The sequence below is a fragment of the Lipotes vexillifer genome, unplaced genomic scaffold (assembly GCF_000442215.2).
Source record: "Lipotes vexillifer unplaced genomic scaffold, Lipotes_vexillifer_v1.1 scaffold7, whole genome shotgun sequence".
Lineage (NCBI taxonomy): Eukaryota > Metazoa > Chordata > Mammalia > Artiodactyla > Lipotidae > Lipotes > Lipotes vexillifer.
The window spans coordinates 7,693,482-7,709,627 of record NW_006792683.1 but is presented as its reverse complement, the minus strand read 5'-3'; the positions used below and the strand labels follow the sequence as shown (position 1 = coordinate 7,709,627).

At 46.1% G+C, this 16,146-nt stretch overlaps 1 protein-coding gene across 1 annotated transcript in view; it reads right to left on the bottom strand.

Annotated features, from left to right (window-relative positions):
* PITRM1 (pitrilysin metallopeptidase 1) overlaps positions 1-16,146 on the bottom strand; it is a 31,598-nt gene that overhangs the window by 2,277 nt on the left and 13,175 nt on the right. The window contains exons 15-23 of the mRNA XM_007465833.1: positions 6,252-6,368; positions 4,758-4,890; positions 3,914-4,034; positions 3,730-3,806; positions 3,326-3,491; positions 2,932-3,032; positions 1,476-1,596; positions 1,123-1,179; positions 538-650 (exon numbers count right to left, since the gene is read on the bottom strand). Coding sequence (XP_007465895.1) covers positions 538-650; positions 1,123-1,179; positions 1,476-1,596; positions 2,932-3,032; positions 3,326-3,491; positions 3,730-3,806; positions 3,914-4,034; positions 4,758-4,890; positions 6,252-6,368 — 1,006 coding nt within the window. The remainder of the gene's footprint in view (positions 1-537; positions 651-1,122; positions 1,180-1,475; positions 1,597-2,931; positions 3,033-3,325; positions 3,492-3,729; positions 3,807-3,913; positions 4,035-4,757; positions 4,891-6,251; positions 6,369-16,146) is intronic.

Sequence of the window (16,146 nt, the reverse complement as noted above, 5' to 3'; positions counted from 1 at the left end):
CAGGCGAACCCGGGGGGGGGGGGGGCCTTGCCCGCTCACACCCCCCAGCCCCCCCGACTGGTCTTCTCTACTACAGAGCAGGCGACGCAGGCAGAGGGGACGCGGGTGGAGGAGCGAACCCGAGGCTCCGGGAGAGGGTGGAGACCCCGTTCAGATAGGCCCTGATCCCCAACAGGGACAGGGGGGTCCACCCTCCACGCATCTATTTTCAGAAACTTACGTTATTTCTGTTACATAAGGGAAATTATAAAATACAAAAGAATGGAAAAAACACCTATGATCCCAGCACCCAGAAGTAGGTACCTCTTGTTTTTGTTTCTGAACCTACACCTTTCTATTCAACATAGAAACAAACATTCCTACTCCTGATGGCCTGGCAGGGTGTGTCTGATTCCTGTAAACACGGAAACAAGCTGATGGAAAAGCGGAGCTGTGATGATACTTCCCACAGACACACTTTCCCGTCGGCACCGCCGCGCTCCGCACCTGCTCTGCACCCACCATTAAGCGTCCCGGCGGTGCCCCGCCCCCTCGCACCTGGCATGGGCCGGGGCTGTGTACGGGGCGGTCCGGATGCACTCGGCTACGTAGTTGACCGGGAATGGGAGCTGGAAGTGCGTCTTCATTGGGCAGGGCTTGAAGGTGGGGTCCTAGGGGCAAAGTCCATCACCACGTGTGGCCCAGGGGCCAGCTGGGCAGGTGCCCCCGAGTACCCAACCCCCCGCACTGTGACGCCCTGGGCGGCACCAGCCACGTCCCCACATGTAACAGCCAGGCACTGATGACCTCGTCCTGCACAACCTCACCTCACGGCTGAATGAGGTATCCTACCCCCAACCCAGACTCCCCTGGGACCATCTCATGCCATACCATTCCCAGGGCAGTGTGTGTGACCTTGCTCGGTCACTCCCAAAGGACAAGCCAGGCCAGCCACCAGAGCTCAGGGGCAGCGGGGTGCACGGGAGGGGAGGTGACCCCTATGTGGCAGTGACGTTTAAACACAGGTGGACTGAACACGAGGCATCCAGACAGCACCTGGCGGTCCTACCCGACGCTGCCCAGCTGGTGACAGAAGGGCCCACGGATGCGCAGCGGGCAGGGCATTAAGCAGAAGGGACTCACCGTCACCAGCTTCCTCGTGAATGGGGAGTGCCTGCCAGGTCCCTTAGGTGCAGGTTTCTGAAAGTAAAATGTTTCCCAGAGAAATGAGTAAACGCGTAAGCTCACGTGGGAAGGTAAGGTACGTTCCAGGAAGTGCACAGAGCTCACGACAAGCGTCAGGGTACATCTGCTCGAGGCTTCAAGCTCTGAGGCTGCTGCATCCCCAGCCCAAGTGGTCCTCCAATCAGGAGACTTCACTGCAAGGCTCAAGTGGCTACAGGGGAGCACAGGATTGAAGGCCAAACTACAGGGTTTGGATTCACTGGGGTTCCTGGCCCCGCGGGCAGGCGGGCGCACAAGGGGCACAACCTCACCTCCACCACGTGCGGGTTCGCAGGCTTCTGCTCCTTCTTACTCCGGCTGAGGGTCCTGAGGAAGTTGTCCACCGAATTCTCCACCTGAGACATTTGCTGGGGAGTAGCATTCACGGAACATCTGTTTAAAAAAGTCTATGTGCAGAAAACCATTACTATGAAAAATAAAAATGTTACATTTTGCATAATTAAAACAAAAATGAATCACATACAAAATAATGCTCAAAAGTGTAAAACGTTTACACGTAAAAACAAAAACCGAATAAAACAGCAGCCAAACAAGGCAACACTGCAGCCATCTTCCTTCACCACATGTTTTCCAGGTACAAAAAAGCCTGTTCCTTATCTCAGTGTGTTACAGACAATAAACAGCCAGCTCTGCTAAACTCTGCGCTCTCCTGAGAACAAGGAGGATGCAGAGACTAGATCTCCAATAGTGCCTTCAGGGCTACAGTATCAGAGGACTGAAAACGTAATTATTGTCTGGAACAGAATGAACCGGTCATTAAAGTAGAAAAGTGTAAGTAGGCAAAGAACTGCCACGCTCCCAAAAAACATTTCTCTGTGGCTCTTCTGAACTCTACAGAATCACAGACACCATCATACATACAGTACACTGACAAATTGTATCCTTTCTGGTCTTGGCCATAAATACTAAGTCTATTTTGGTTGAAATAACAGGTACCATGACAACAACAACGTGTTCTAGGCGCTAGACCAACTGCTTTGCAAACATGCTCTCCCTCCTTGCCCTAAATCTGCAAAGGACTATTTCATGGAGGAAACAGAGAAGGTCCCCGTGGTTAAATTCCCCGAGACTCCAGCCGTGAGTGCACGGGCAGCCCAGGAACTAACTGGGCACGGCTCTGCTGGCCAGAGGCCCCAACCTCCTGCTGCCCAGATGGTCCGGGAGAGCCTGCTAGTGACTCCCAAGAACTGCTGGGCCAAGGTCCTGGGGCGTGTTCCACGGAGGGAGCTGCAAGCTCATCTAAGGCAGCGGCACTGGTGGTGAGGCGGGTGCTGCTAGCTCAACAGCTGTCGTCCTCTTTAAGTCTCGTTCATGTCACAACCTGAGCTGAAGGCCGACCACGTGCAGAGGCTGGTGTTCACCCAAACTGGTGCACAATTACTCTCACAAGAACCTCTGCGCTTTCACCGTGGCCTCGGGCAAGAGGACCTCGGCGGGGTCTCGCTGAGGCTCATTTACGGAACATCGGCTGTTGACTCGTGCAGCAGGGAGTCCACCTGTGGCTCCAGGTTAAAGCAGCCTGCCCTCCTTCCCCACCTCCCAGGACACTTGTTCAAATTCTGTATAAAACAGCTCTTTCATGGTTAGAACATCTGGAGTCTAGAACGGTTCTATAGTCTCCCAAGCGTTTTCTAAAAAGCATCTAAAACTACACGTGGTGACAGGATGAGGATGGAGTCTCTGCTTAGAAACAAATTGCAACCCCACCTGAAGTTATCACAGTTCAAAATATGCTTCCCGATGCGCGGGAGCTTCCTCAGGATGGGCTTGATGTCCGTCATCTCTGCGATTCTCTTCATGAGCCTCACCTAAGCCAGAGAACCGACAGGTAGAGATAGACGCGCCCTTGGCCTGGACCAGACTTCCCTGATACGGGGTACTGCGGGGACACGGGGTGGGGCGGTGGCAGGGCCAGGTTCTGTGCTCGCGGGGGACGCGTACTCGCTCGGCTCGGGGGTGGGGGAGGGGCTGCAGGCTGGAAGGAGGAGGGTGAGCGAAAAAACTTTTTCCCCATGAACCTTGGCCAGTTTGAGTGAGCCTTCCTGAGACACGAACAATCTATTACGAGCCCCGGAGACAGAGCCGCCCCTGAGCGCGTCACCTGGTCCATCCCCCCGAAGGTCTCCTGCAGGTCCCCCGCGGGTGCCAGCGTCCTGCCTGCCCTGATGGACGCGTACAGGTGGGCTGCGTCAGGGACCCCATTGGACAGCTCCTGAGCTGTCATCTTCACCAGCACTCGGAAGTGCTCCTCGGCCTCAAAGCAGGGGCTGCGGAGAAAGAAAAGGTAGTAAATGAGACCCAGCCACGCCCCCTTCAACAGCAGGGAAATTTGCTAAGTGTAAGCTCTTAGATGATGTAAACCGTCTCTGGAGATGTCGTGAGTCCATAGGAGTCACAGGGGGAAAGAAACCAACAACCAACAAAGGCATGCAGCTTCCGCTCTCAGGACCCGGCAGACTCGGGTCTCTGGCGTGTCTGGGGATTTATGTCTTTGCAAATACTTACTTATTAAAGATTTCACTCCACAGGTGCATCATGTCTGGTAGGTTTCTATCAAGGCAGAAAGATGAAAAGAGCACACCCTAAGTCATGACAGAAGAAAAAGAATAAGAAATTATGATGTAATTTAACAGAAAAAAAGACACAGGAGAAGCCAACCCTCACCACCCTGTGCTGAGGAAACTGCTACCTGCTCGTAGGTGTCGAGGTGCGAGTTGTCGGGGAGCACGTGGGGGGCGGCAGCCAGGCCCCCCGTCTTCAGGTCCACCTGCTGGGCCAGCTCCCTGTAGTCGAGGCCGCCGCAGCCCAGCCTGTGCAGGGAGAGCGTGGAGTCACCGGGGCGAGCCGGGTTCCCATGCAGCATGTCTCAGCAACCACCGCCTGCCAGCCCAGCAGCTGCTCCCGCCCCCACCCCCGAACTGCAGGCTGCAGCCGCTCTGGTCAGGTAGTCTTGGGGGTGAAATGTGAAGAACGAGCCTTAAGAAAAAAAAGTCACTTCAACTTCTTTTGTAGGAAACATTCTAATCGCTGTTCCTAATGTAAGAACTAATTCAAGCCAAGGCGATGACTGAGTTTTTCCTGAATCCACGCCGCCGTGGAAGGGCAGGTGGTGGGAGCCATACTGATAAAAGGGCAGAGAACTCGGGAAAGGTCCACCTCCTCCGGGGTGACCCCAGACCTACACGTCATATTTAAAGGCTTACATTTTCTGATGAAAATAATCATCTCTTCATAATCTTAAAAAGAACTCAGTTGTTGAGATATAGCTATATCTGTAATACCTTGTGCTCTACATTTATAAATATTTTAATGTACTGTATTTTAGTAAGAAAGTATGATTACCATAAGGAAAACTCTCAACAAATACACCATTCACCTTTCTGTAACACTACGGGATTTGAAAATTAAAATGACTCACTGAAAATTGATTACTGATACATTGAAACAACACACAGAAAACATCCACTAATAAATATGAGATGACGTGCAGAGTTCTATGAATGTGTGTCTTCGCCCCAGAAGGAGCCCCTTACTTGGTGAGGACATTGCAGAAGAGGGGCACATAGGGCCGGAGCTCCTCGGGCAGGGTGTTCAGACTCGAGAAGGCTCTGAAGTAGACCACGCCATTGGTGGGCTGCGCGCAGTACTGGACGGGTGTGTCCCCAGCTGCAGAAGCAAAGGCACTTCTTTATAATTTTTACCAGTAAAGTTTTAACCATGTAACCATCATTTAATATTTTTAAAATGCTAAAGCTTTTCAAGGATGATGGTTTACATTTTATATTAGCAAAAAGACACTATTCAAAAAAAAACACTATTCATTTGCCATAATTCAGACAAATTTCCCTCTTGTACTTTCATTACAACAAAAGCTGAAAGTCCTCAACGCTAAGTAATCCTTGCGCTTCGTGAAAAACAAGAGCAGAGTATGAACGTTCTTGGGGTTTTCTAAACACCCCACGGTCCAACTGCAGTCCAGCCGCCCTCCCCGCCTGCACCTAGACCCTCCTGGGTATCGGCAGGGACTCTGGCAGGCCACTCCCACAACAGGTGACCTCACTTTCACCCACCCCAAAAGCAACTCACCCCCTAACAAGTCCTGTCCCCAAACCCGAGGACCCTCGTAACCCACAGCACACTGGAACACACCACACTCGACACCCCAGGCCTCTGTGGCCCCAGGTCCCTCACAACTGTGTGTTCTACTTTTTACATCCCCAGCGCAGTGCCCTGAACCAGCGGAGGAGCTAAGGCATCTACTGATGACGAATTACTTCACTGATTCCTTCCTTGAACACAATGAACTTCACTGATAAACCAAACCTGAGGGGGTTAAATGATCAATGGCACGTGAACACCACTTCCCAGAAGCCTGGGCCGGAGAGGAGGCCTCATGTACATGCGCAAATGAATGCATCAGGTGTGGTAAATGGGATGGGCCCCGGGACGACAACAGGCATGTCACACAAGTCAAAGGGATGCTTGCGCACAGCCTGAATCCTAAACTAGACGCGGGAACCAGTGAAGGTGTAAGGCTGTTGTCAGACCTGCTCAGGAAGGAGCAGCAAAGTCACATCACGGCCATGTAGTGAAGCGTCAGCACCACAGGGCATGTCTGTGTCCAGCAGAAGCGAGTGATGCACGCAGACGTGGGGGGATGCCGGGAAGGATCGGCTGCCACCCCCTCCATGCCCCACAATGCGACAGCTAGTGCTGTGGGCCTCTGGACCCCGGCTGGGCTAAGGAGTGGGCGTGGGCAAGGGGCCCAGAGGACGCCTGTGCCCTTGAGAACTGCATGAACACACACAGCAGAACCTGAGGCCTCCCCGCCCCCAGAGGCAGCTTGGCCCTGTCGGACCCACCCGGGGAAAAACACACGCAGGCCCTCGAGTCCACATCTGCTGTCGCTGAGCTGGACTAGGAACGGGGTTTGAACGTCCTATGAAGACACCCACTGGTGACTCTACCCCTGCGGACACTGAGACGCAGCCTAACCCCCAACCGGGGCACCAAGACCTGCCACTGACCTGCCAGAGCCACCTCCACCTCAGTGAACGGGATGCGGGGCTCGATGTCCGACACCTTCAACGCCGGCAGACACGATGCGTCCTGAGGTTGGCTTTGCTGAGCCTGTAATTCCAAACCTAAGAGGGGAATGAACATCCAGGACGATACTAAGAAGCTCTTACTCGGTTCAGCTCCTATTTATTAACTTACATTAAGACTCAGCCTCTCCCATGCCAAGCATGGGGAGCCCATCAGCACTGGGATTGAGGTTTCCCAGGAAACCAGGTTTAGAAGCATAATAACCAGCTCAGGAGGCAGCTCTCTTCCTAATTCTCATTCTCAGCAATTTAAGAGAACGATTTTGCTGGGGGAAGGGGGGAGCAGTTTGCTCAAGCAGTTTCCCCTCTGCCCCCAACCAAAATTTTCTACTAGAGACTGAACTAGTGGATTGAAACTTACTTTTGTGCTTGTTTTTTCTTATGTCATTTTCACGAACCTCCAATACGCTCCAATCACATAAAGTTCACAAAAAATGGGTAAAATACATTTTCTGTGCCTGATTAGAGGGTAGATGCCCCTTCTGTACAGACTGGGCAGCCCATGGCGAGGGGCCCCAGGCTGTAGCTGGGGGACGTCACGGGGTAAAGTCAGCGCTCCCGCTGTCACCTCACCCGCCATGCCTGCCTCCCCGAGTCCCCAGCACTGGGTCCCCGGAGGGGTTTCGGTGCAGCTGCTCCCAGGCACCCACCTGTGCCCCGTGGAGGCCCAAAGACCTGGCTCCCCACGCTGAGGAACCCCCTGCACTTTCAAGGCCCCCCCACCTGGCCCTCTCCCCACAGTCAAGCAGAGCATCCCAACGCCACCCCTCAAACGCTTCCTCATTCTCTGCGTTTGACCTCCTGCCCTTGTCCTGGAGAACACACCCATGGGCCCCAGCTCAGCTGCTCCCGTCTGGATGCTGCTCCTCGGGGGGTGGGGGGAGGAATGCATCAGGGCAGCAGAGGCTGCGAGCACTCTCCCCCGCCAGGCGCAGGCTCCCAACGGCCCAGCCACGCCCCTTCACACGATACACACAGACCGAACTGGAAGATTGTTTGATGTTTCCAATAAATTAATCTCCCATTCCCACTTCTCATTGGTGTTCATCTCCAGATTGGACCCTGACTCACTGATTCTTTGCACTGAAGTCCACACTCAAGACTTACTGACCTAACGGTAAATGCTCTAGCACTGTGTCCTCCCTAAGGGACTGTGCAGTGATCTGGAAGACAGAAACACGCTCTTTAACCAGGCCCTGCATCCCTTCACACGTACCTCCACGGCCAGGCCAGACGCCTGACAACTCAGGGAATGCACTGTCTGCGCTGAGGCATGGAATTACCTTCTGTGCCACAAATGGCTATAAGCACAGACGGAAGATGGGTGGGACCACATCAAACTAAAAAGCTTCTGACAGCAAAGGAAAATGTCAACATGAAAAGGCATGTATGTACACAGCGGGAGAGAAAACTTGCAAATCAAATATTATCTGGTAAGGGGCTAATATCCAAAATATTTAACGAACTCAATAGCAAAATACAAGCGATCCAATTAAAAAATGGGCTGAGGACCTAAATAGGCATTTCTCCAAAGAAGCACACAGATGGCCAACAGCTATAGGAAAAGGTGCTCAACATCACTCTTCAGGGAAACGCAAATCAAAACACATGAGACATCACCTCACACCTGTAAGAATAGCTATAATAAAAAAGACAAGAGATAAGTGTTGGTGAGGATGTGGAGAAAAGGGAACCCTTGTGCACTGCTCATGGGGATGTAAATTGGTGCAGCCTCTATGGAAAATAGTATGGTAGTTCCTCAAAATGTTAAAACTAGAACTACCATATGACCCAGCACTCCTACTCCTGGTTATTTATCTGAAGAAAATAAAAACACTAATTTGAAAAGATATATGCACACCAATGTTCACAGCAGTACTATTTACAACAGCCAAGATATGGAAACAAACTAAATGTCCATTGACGGATGAATGGGTAAAAAAAGACGTGATACACACACACACACACACACACACACACAGACACACACACACACACACACACACACACAGTGGAACACTACTCAGTCACAAAGAAGGAAATGCTGCAATTTGCAACAATGTGGATGAACCTTGAGAGTATTATGCTTAGTGAAATAAGTCAGAGAAAAATAAATACCTATGAACTCACTTATAGGTGCAATCTACAAAATAAAAACACAAAAAAGCAAGCTTATATATACAGAGAACAGACTGGTGGTTTTGAAGGGGGGGCGGAGAAAGGTCAAAGCTACAAGTTTGCAGTTCTAAGTAAGCCCTGAGGGTATAATGTACAGCACTGTTACTAAAATCAGTAATACTGTATTGAGATTTGAAAACTGCTAAGATGATAAAATTTAAAAGTTCTCATCACAAGACAAAAAACTCTACATGTGGTGATGGAGGTTAACTAGACTAATTGTGGTGACCATCTCATAATATACAAATATATCAAATCAGTATGTCGTACACCTGAAACTAATACATTATGACAGTTATTCTTCAATTAAAAAAACTTAAAAAAAGGAAGATGGAACTTGTCAATTGGCACTCACAAAACGGAAGTTTATCATATTAATCACAATTAGCATGTTAAATTTATGGAAGACATTTGTAGCAACATGGATGGACTTCGAGATTATATTAAGTGAAGTCAGACAAAGAAAGACAAGTATCATATGATATTACTTGTATGTGCAATCTAAAATAGGATACAAATAAACTTATTTACAAAACAGACACACAGACAGAAAACAAACATCTGGTTACCAAAGGGAAAGGGAAGAGGGGTGAACTAGGAGTTTGTGATTAGCATACACACTACTACACATAAAATAGATAAACAAGGTCCTACTGTACAGCACAGGGAACTATATTCAATATTTCATAATAGATTGGTTCAAGATGGCAGAGTACAAGGACGTGCGCTTACTCCCTCTTGCGGGAGCACAGGAATCACAACTAACTGCTGAACAATCATCGACAGGAAGACACTGGAACTCAACAAAAAAGATACCCCACACCCAAACACAAAGGAGAGGTCACAATGAGATGGTAGGAGGGGTGCAATCACAGTAAAATCAAATCCCATAACTGCTAGGTGCGTGACTCACAGACTGGAGAACATTTATACCACAGAAGTCCACCCACTGGAGCGAAGGTTCTGAGCCCCACGTCAGGCTTCCCAACCTGGGGGTCTGGCAACGGGAGGAGGAATTCCTAGACAATCAGACTTTGAAAGCTAGCAGGATTTGACTGCAAGACTTCGACAGGACTGGGGGAAACAGAGACTCCATTCTTGGAGGGCACACACAAAGTACTATGTGCATCGGGACCCAGGGGAAAGAGCAGTGACCCCACAGGAGACTGAACCAGACATACCTGCTAGTGTTGGAGGGTCTCCTGTAGAGGCGGGGGGTGGCTGTGTGTCACCATGGGGACAAGGACACTGGCAGCAGAATTTCTGGGAAGTACTCCTTGGTGTGAGTCCTCCCAGAGTCTGCCATTAGCCCCACCAAAGAGCTGGTAGGCTCCAGTGTTGGGTCAGGCTCGTGTTGGGTCGCCTCAGGCCAAACAACCAACAGGGAGGGAACCCAGTCCCACCCATCAGCAGACAAGCAGATTAAAGTTTTACTGAGCTCTGCACACCAGAGCAACAGTCAGCTCTACCTACCACCAGTCTCTCCCATCAGGAAACTTGCACAAGCCTCTAGATAGCCTCATTCACCAGAGGGCAGAAAGCAGAAGCAAGAAGAACTACAATCCTGCAGCCTGTGGAACAAAAACCACATCCACAGAAAGATAGACAAGATGAAAAGGCAGAGGGCTATGTACCAGATGAAGGAACAAGATAAAACCCCAGAAAAACAACTAAATGAAGTGGAGACAGGCAACTTTCCAGAAAAAGAATTCAGAATAATGATAGTGAAGATGATCCAGGACCTTGGGAAAAAGAATGGAGACAAAGATCGAGAAGATGCAAGAAATGTATAAAAAACACCTAGAAGAATTAAAGGTCAAACAGATGAATACAATAACTGAAATGAAAACTACACTAGAAGGAATCAATAGCAGAATAACTGAGGCAGAAGAACGGATAAGTGACCTGGAAGACAGAATGGTGGAATTCACTGCCGAGGAACAGAATAAAGAAAAAAGAATGAAAAGAAATAAAGACAGACTAAGACACCTCTGGGACAACATTAAATGCAACAACATTTGCATTATAGGGGTCCCAGAAGGGGAAGAGACAGAGAAAGGACATGAGAAAATATCTGAAGAGATTACAGTCGAAACTTCCCTAACATGGGAAAGGAAACAGCCACCCAAGTCCAGGAAGTGCAGAGTCCCAGGCAGGATAAACCCAAGGAGAAACACACTGAGACACCTAGTAATGAAATCGACAAAAATTAAAGACAAAGAAAAATTATTGAAACCAACAGGGAAAAACGACAAATAACGTACAAGGGAACTCCCATAAGGTTAACAGCTGATTTCTCAGCAGAAACTCTACAAGCCATACGGGAGTGGCATGATATATTTAAAGTGATGAAAGGGAAGAACCTACAACCAAGGTTACTCTACCCGGCAAGGATCTCATTCAGATTCGATGGAGAAATCAAAAGCTACAGACAGGCAAAAGCTAAGAGAATTCAACACCACCAAACCAGCTCTACAACAAATGCTAAAGGAACTTCTCTAAGTGGGAAACACAAGAGAAGAAAAGGATCTACAAAAACAAACCCAAAACAATTACGAAAATGGTCATAGGAACATACATATCAATAATTACCTTAAACGTGAATGGATTAAATGCTCCAAGCAAAAGACACAGGCTCGCTGAATGGATACAAAAACAAGATGCATATATATGCTGTCTACAAAGGACCCACTTCAGACCTAGGGACACATAAAGACTGAAAGTGAGGGGATGGAAAAAGATATTCCATGCAAACGGAAATCAAAAGAAAGCTGGAGTAGCAATACTCATATCAGATAAAACAGACTTTGAAATAAAGAATGTTACAAAAGACAAAGAAGGACACTACGTAATGATCAAGGGATCAATCCAAGAAGACATAATAATTAGAAATATACATGCACCCAACATAGGAGCACCTCAATACATAAGGCAACTGCTAATAGCTCTAAAAGAGGAAATCGACAGTAACACAATAAGAGTGGGGGACTTTAACACCTCACCCCAACGGACAGATCATCCAAATAGAAAATTAATAAGGAACACAAGCTTAAAATGACACAATAGACCAGATAGATTTAATTGATATTTATAGTACAGTCCATCCAACAGCAGATTACACTTTCTTCTCAAGTGCGCATGGAACATTCTCCAGGATAGATCACATCTTGGGTCACAAATCAAGCCTCAGTAAATTTAAGAAAATTGAAATCATATCAAGCATCTTTTTCTGACCACAACGCTATGAGGTTAGAGATCAATTTCAGGGAACAAAACCATAAAAAACACAAACACATGGAGGTTAAACAATACACTGCTAAATAACCAAGAGATCACTGAAGACATCAAAGAGGAAGTCAAAAAATACCTAGAGAGAAAATACAACGAAAACACAATGATCCAAAACCTATGAGATGCAGCAAAAGCAGTTCTAAGAAGGAAGTTTACAGCAATACAAGCCTACCTCAAGAAACAAGAAAAATTTCAAAAACACAATCTAACGTTACACCTAAAGGAACTAGAAAGAACAAACAAAACCCAAAGTTAGTAGAAGGAAAGAAATCATAAAGATCAGAGCAGAAATAAATGATATAGAAACAAAGAAAACAATAGCAAAGATCAATAAAACTAAAAGCTGTTCTTTGAAAAGATAAACAAAATTGATAAACCATTAGCCAGACTCATCAAGAAAAAGAGGGGGAGGACTCAAATCAATAAAATTAGAAATGAAAAAGGAGAAGTCACAACAGACATGGCAGAAATACAAAGCATCCTGAGACTACTACAAGCAACTCTGTGCCAATAAAATGGACAGCCTAGAAGAAACAGACAAATTCTTAGAAAGGTATAACCTTCCAAGACTGAAGCAGGAAGAAAAAGAAAATATCAACAGACCAATCACAAGCACTGAAATTGAAACTGTGATTAAAAATCTTCCAACAAACAGAAGTCCAGGACCAGATGCCTTCACAGGTGAATTCTACCAAACATTTAGAGAAGAGCTAACACCCATCCTTCTCAAACTCTTCCAATAAACTGCAGAGGAAAGGAACACTCCCAATCTCATTCTCTGAGGCCACCATCAACCTGATACCAAAACCGGACAAAGATACTACAAAAAAATAAAATTACAGACCAATATCACTGATGAATACAGATGCAAAATTCCTGAACAAAATACTAGGAAACAGAATCCAACAACACATTAAAAGGATCATACACCATGATCAAGTGGGATTTATCCCAGGGATGCAAGGATTCCTCAATACACGCAAATCAATCAATGTGATGCACCATATTAACAAATTGAAGAATAAAAACCATATGATCATCTCAATAGATGCAGAAAAAGCTTTTGACAAAATTCAACACCCATTTATGATAAAAACTCTCCAGAAAGTGGGCATAGAGGGAACCTACCTCAACATAATTAAGGCCATATATGACAAACCCACAGCAAACATCATTCTCAATGGTGAAAACCTGAAAGCATTTCCTCTAAGATCAGGAACAAGACAAGGTTGCCCACTCTCACCACTATTATTCAACATGGTTTTGGAAGTCCTCGCCACGGCAATCAGAGAAGAAAAAGGAATACAAATTGGAAAAGAAGAAGTAAAACTGTCACTGTCTGCAGATGACATGATACTATACTTGGAGAATCCTAAAGATGCCACCAGAAAACTACTAGAGCTAATCAATGAATCTGGTAAAGTTGCAGGATACAAAATTAATGCACAGAAATCTCTTGCATTTGTATACACTAAACATGAAAAATGGCAAGGAGAAATTAAGGAAACACTCCCATTTACCATTGCAACAAAAAGAATAAAATACCCAGGAATAAACCTACCTAGGGAGACAAAAGACCTGTATGCAGAAAACTATAAGACACTGATCAAAGAAATTAAAAATGACACAAACAGATGGAGGGATATACCATGTTCCTGGAATGGAAGAATCAATATTGTGAAAATGACTCTACTACCCAAAGCAATCTACAGATTCAATGCAATCCCTATCAAACTAACAATGGCATTTTTTACAGAACTATAACAAAAAATCTTAAAATTTGTACGGAGATACAAAAGACCCTGAATACCCAAAGCAGTCTTGAGGGAAAAAAACGGAGCTGGAGGAATCAGACTCCCTGACTTCAGACTATACTAAGAAGCTACAGTAATCTAGACAATATAGTACTGGCACAAAAACAGAAATATAGATCAATGGAACAGAACAGAAAGCCCAGAGGCAAACCCATGCACCTATGGTCAACTAATCTATGACAAAGGAGGCAAGGATATACAATGGAGAAAAGACAGTCTCTTCAATAAGTGGTGCTGGGAAAACTGGACAGCTACATGTAAAAGAATGAAATTACAACACTCTCTAACACCATACACAAAAATAAACTCAAAATGGATTAGAGACCTAAATGTAAGACTGGACACTATAAAACTCTTAGAGGAAAACACAGGAAGAACACTCTGACATAAACCACAGCAAGATCTTTCCTGATCCACCTCCTAGAGTAAAGGAAATAAAAACAAAAAGAAACAGAGGAGACCTAATGAAACTTAAAAGCTTTTGGAAAGCAAAGGAAACTGCAAACAAGACGAAAAGAAAACCCTCAGAATGGGAAAAAATATATGCAAGCGAATCAACGGACAAAGGATTGATCTCCAAAATATATAAATAGCTCATGCAACTCAATATTAAAGAAACAAACAACCCAATCCAAAAAATGGGCAGAAGACCTAAATAGACATTTCTCCAAAGAAGACATACAGATGGCCAAGAAGCACATGAAAAGCTGCTCAACATCACTAATAGAGAAATGCAAATCAAAACCACAGTGACGTTATCACCTCACACCAGTTAGAATGGGCATCATCAGAAAATCTACAAACAAATGCTGGAGAGGGTGTGCAGAGAAGCAAACCCTCTTGCACTGTTGGTGGGAATGTAAATTGATACAGCCACAATGGAGAACAGTATGGAGGTTCCTTAAAAAACTAAAAATAGAATTACCATATGACCCAGCAATCCCACTACTGGGCATATACCTAGAGAAAACCATAATTCAAAAAGACACATGCATCCAAATGTGCATTGCAGCACTATTTACAATAGCCAGGTCAAGGAAGCAACCTAAATGCCTGTCGACAGACGAATGGATAAAGAAGATGTGGTACATATTTACAATGGAGTATTACTCAGCCATAAAAAGGAACAAAATCTGTAGAGACATGGATGGATCTAGAGACTGTCATACAGAGTGAAGTAAATCAGAAAGAGAAAAATATCGTATATTAACGCATATATGTGGAGCCTAGAAAAATGGTACAGATGAACCGGTTTGCAGGGAAGAAATAGAGACACAGATGTGGAGAACAAACGTATGGACACCAAGGTGCGAAAGTGGCAGGGGAGTGTTGAGTGACATGACGAACTGGGAGATTGGGATTGACATATGTACACTAATACGTATAAAATGGATAACTAATAAGAACCTGCTGTATAAAAACATAATATTTTATAATAAACTATAATGGAAAAAAGTCTGAAAAAGAATCTATAGCTGTATCTGAACCACTTTGCTGTACACCAAAAACTAACACAACATTGTAAATCAACTATACTTCAATTAAAAAAAAAATTTATGCAAGAGCTTAAAGTAACTAACTCTTTGTATGTCTAAAGAAGAATTCAGAGATTATAAATAGGTTATAAGTTGACATTGTGTCTTCACAAAATTATATCACCTCCAACTTAGCATGATCAAATGGAATTACTTTTCACTAAAAGTCAAATCCACCTCCTGACAAGCCTGATAAATTCATGTAATCCCAGCCAACTTTGGGGGGGGGGGTTGGGGGGTGTATATGTATTTGTGTGTACCGTATGTATGCACATATATATATATTAATAAACTTCATTAATATAAAGTCACACATGATAAAATTCACAACTGTCAAGATACAACCCAATGGATTCTGACAAAGGTATCACAATGCGGAAGGTGCCGCCACCCCCAGAAGGTTCCCCGCAGGTAATCCCTGCTGTGCTCCTGGACTCACCGGCCTCTGGCACTAGAGCATCGCCATTTCTAGGGCTTCAGGTGAACGAACCTGTTCCACAGGTGTTCCTTTGTGCCCCTAACTTCACTTAGCACAATGCTCTGAGACTCACGGATATTGAGTGTATCGGTATTTTGGTCCCCTTTATGGCTGAGCAGCATTTCACTGTGTGGATATTTCACAGTATTTCCCTGTGTGGACACCACGTGGGTGGAAATGAGGCTGGCTCAAGTTCCGTGTGGACCAATGCTTTCACTTCTCTTGGGTAAACGCTCAGGTGTAGGACCACCGGGCTTTACAGGGCAGTGCAGGTTAGCACTGGAAGATACCACAGACCCGTTTCTGTGCTCATAGCGCCTGCACCACAGGGACCGGGGTGGGGGGTTCCATGAGGAGCTCAAGGCCTGTGTCGCCCCCGAGACCTGCCTCTCCTGAACCCACAGCTCACGATGTCCACAGGGCCCGTTTGCAGTTAACTACGTACTGCAACACAACACACATTTAGTGGCTTATTACAGCCCCTGGTATAGAAAAGCCATTTGTAAAATCTTTGAATGAAT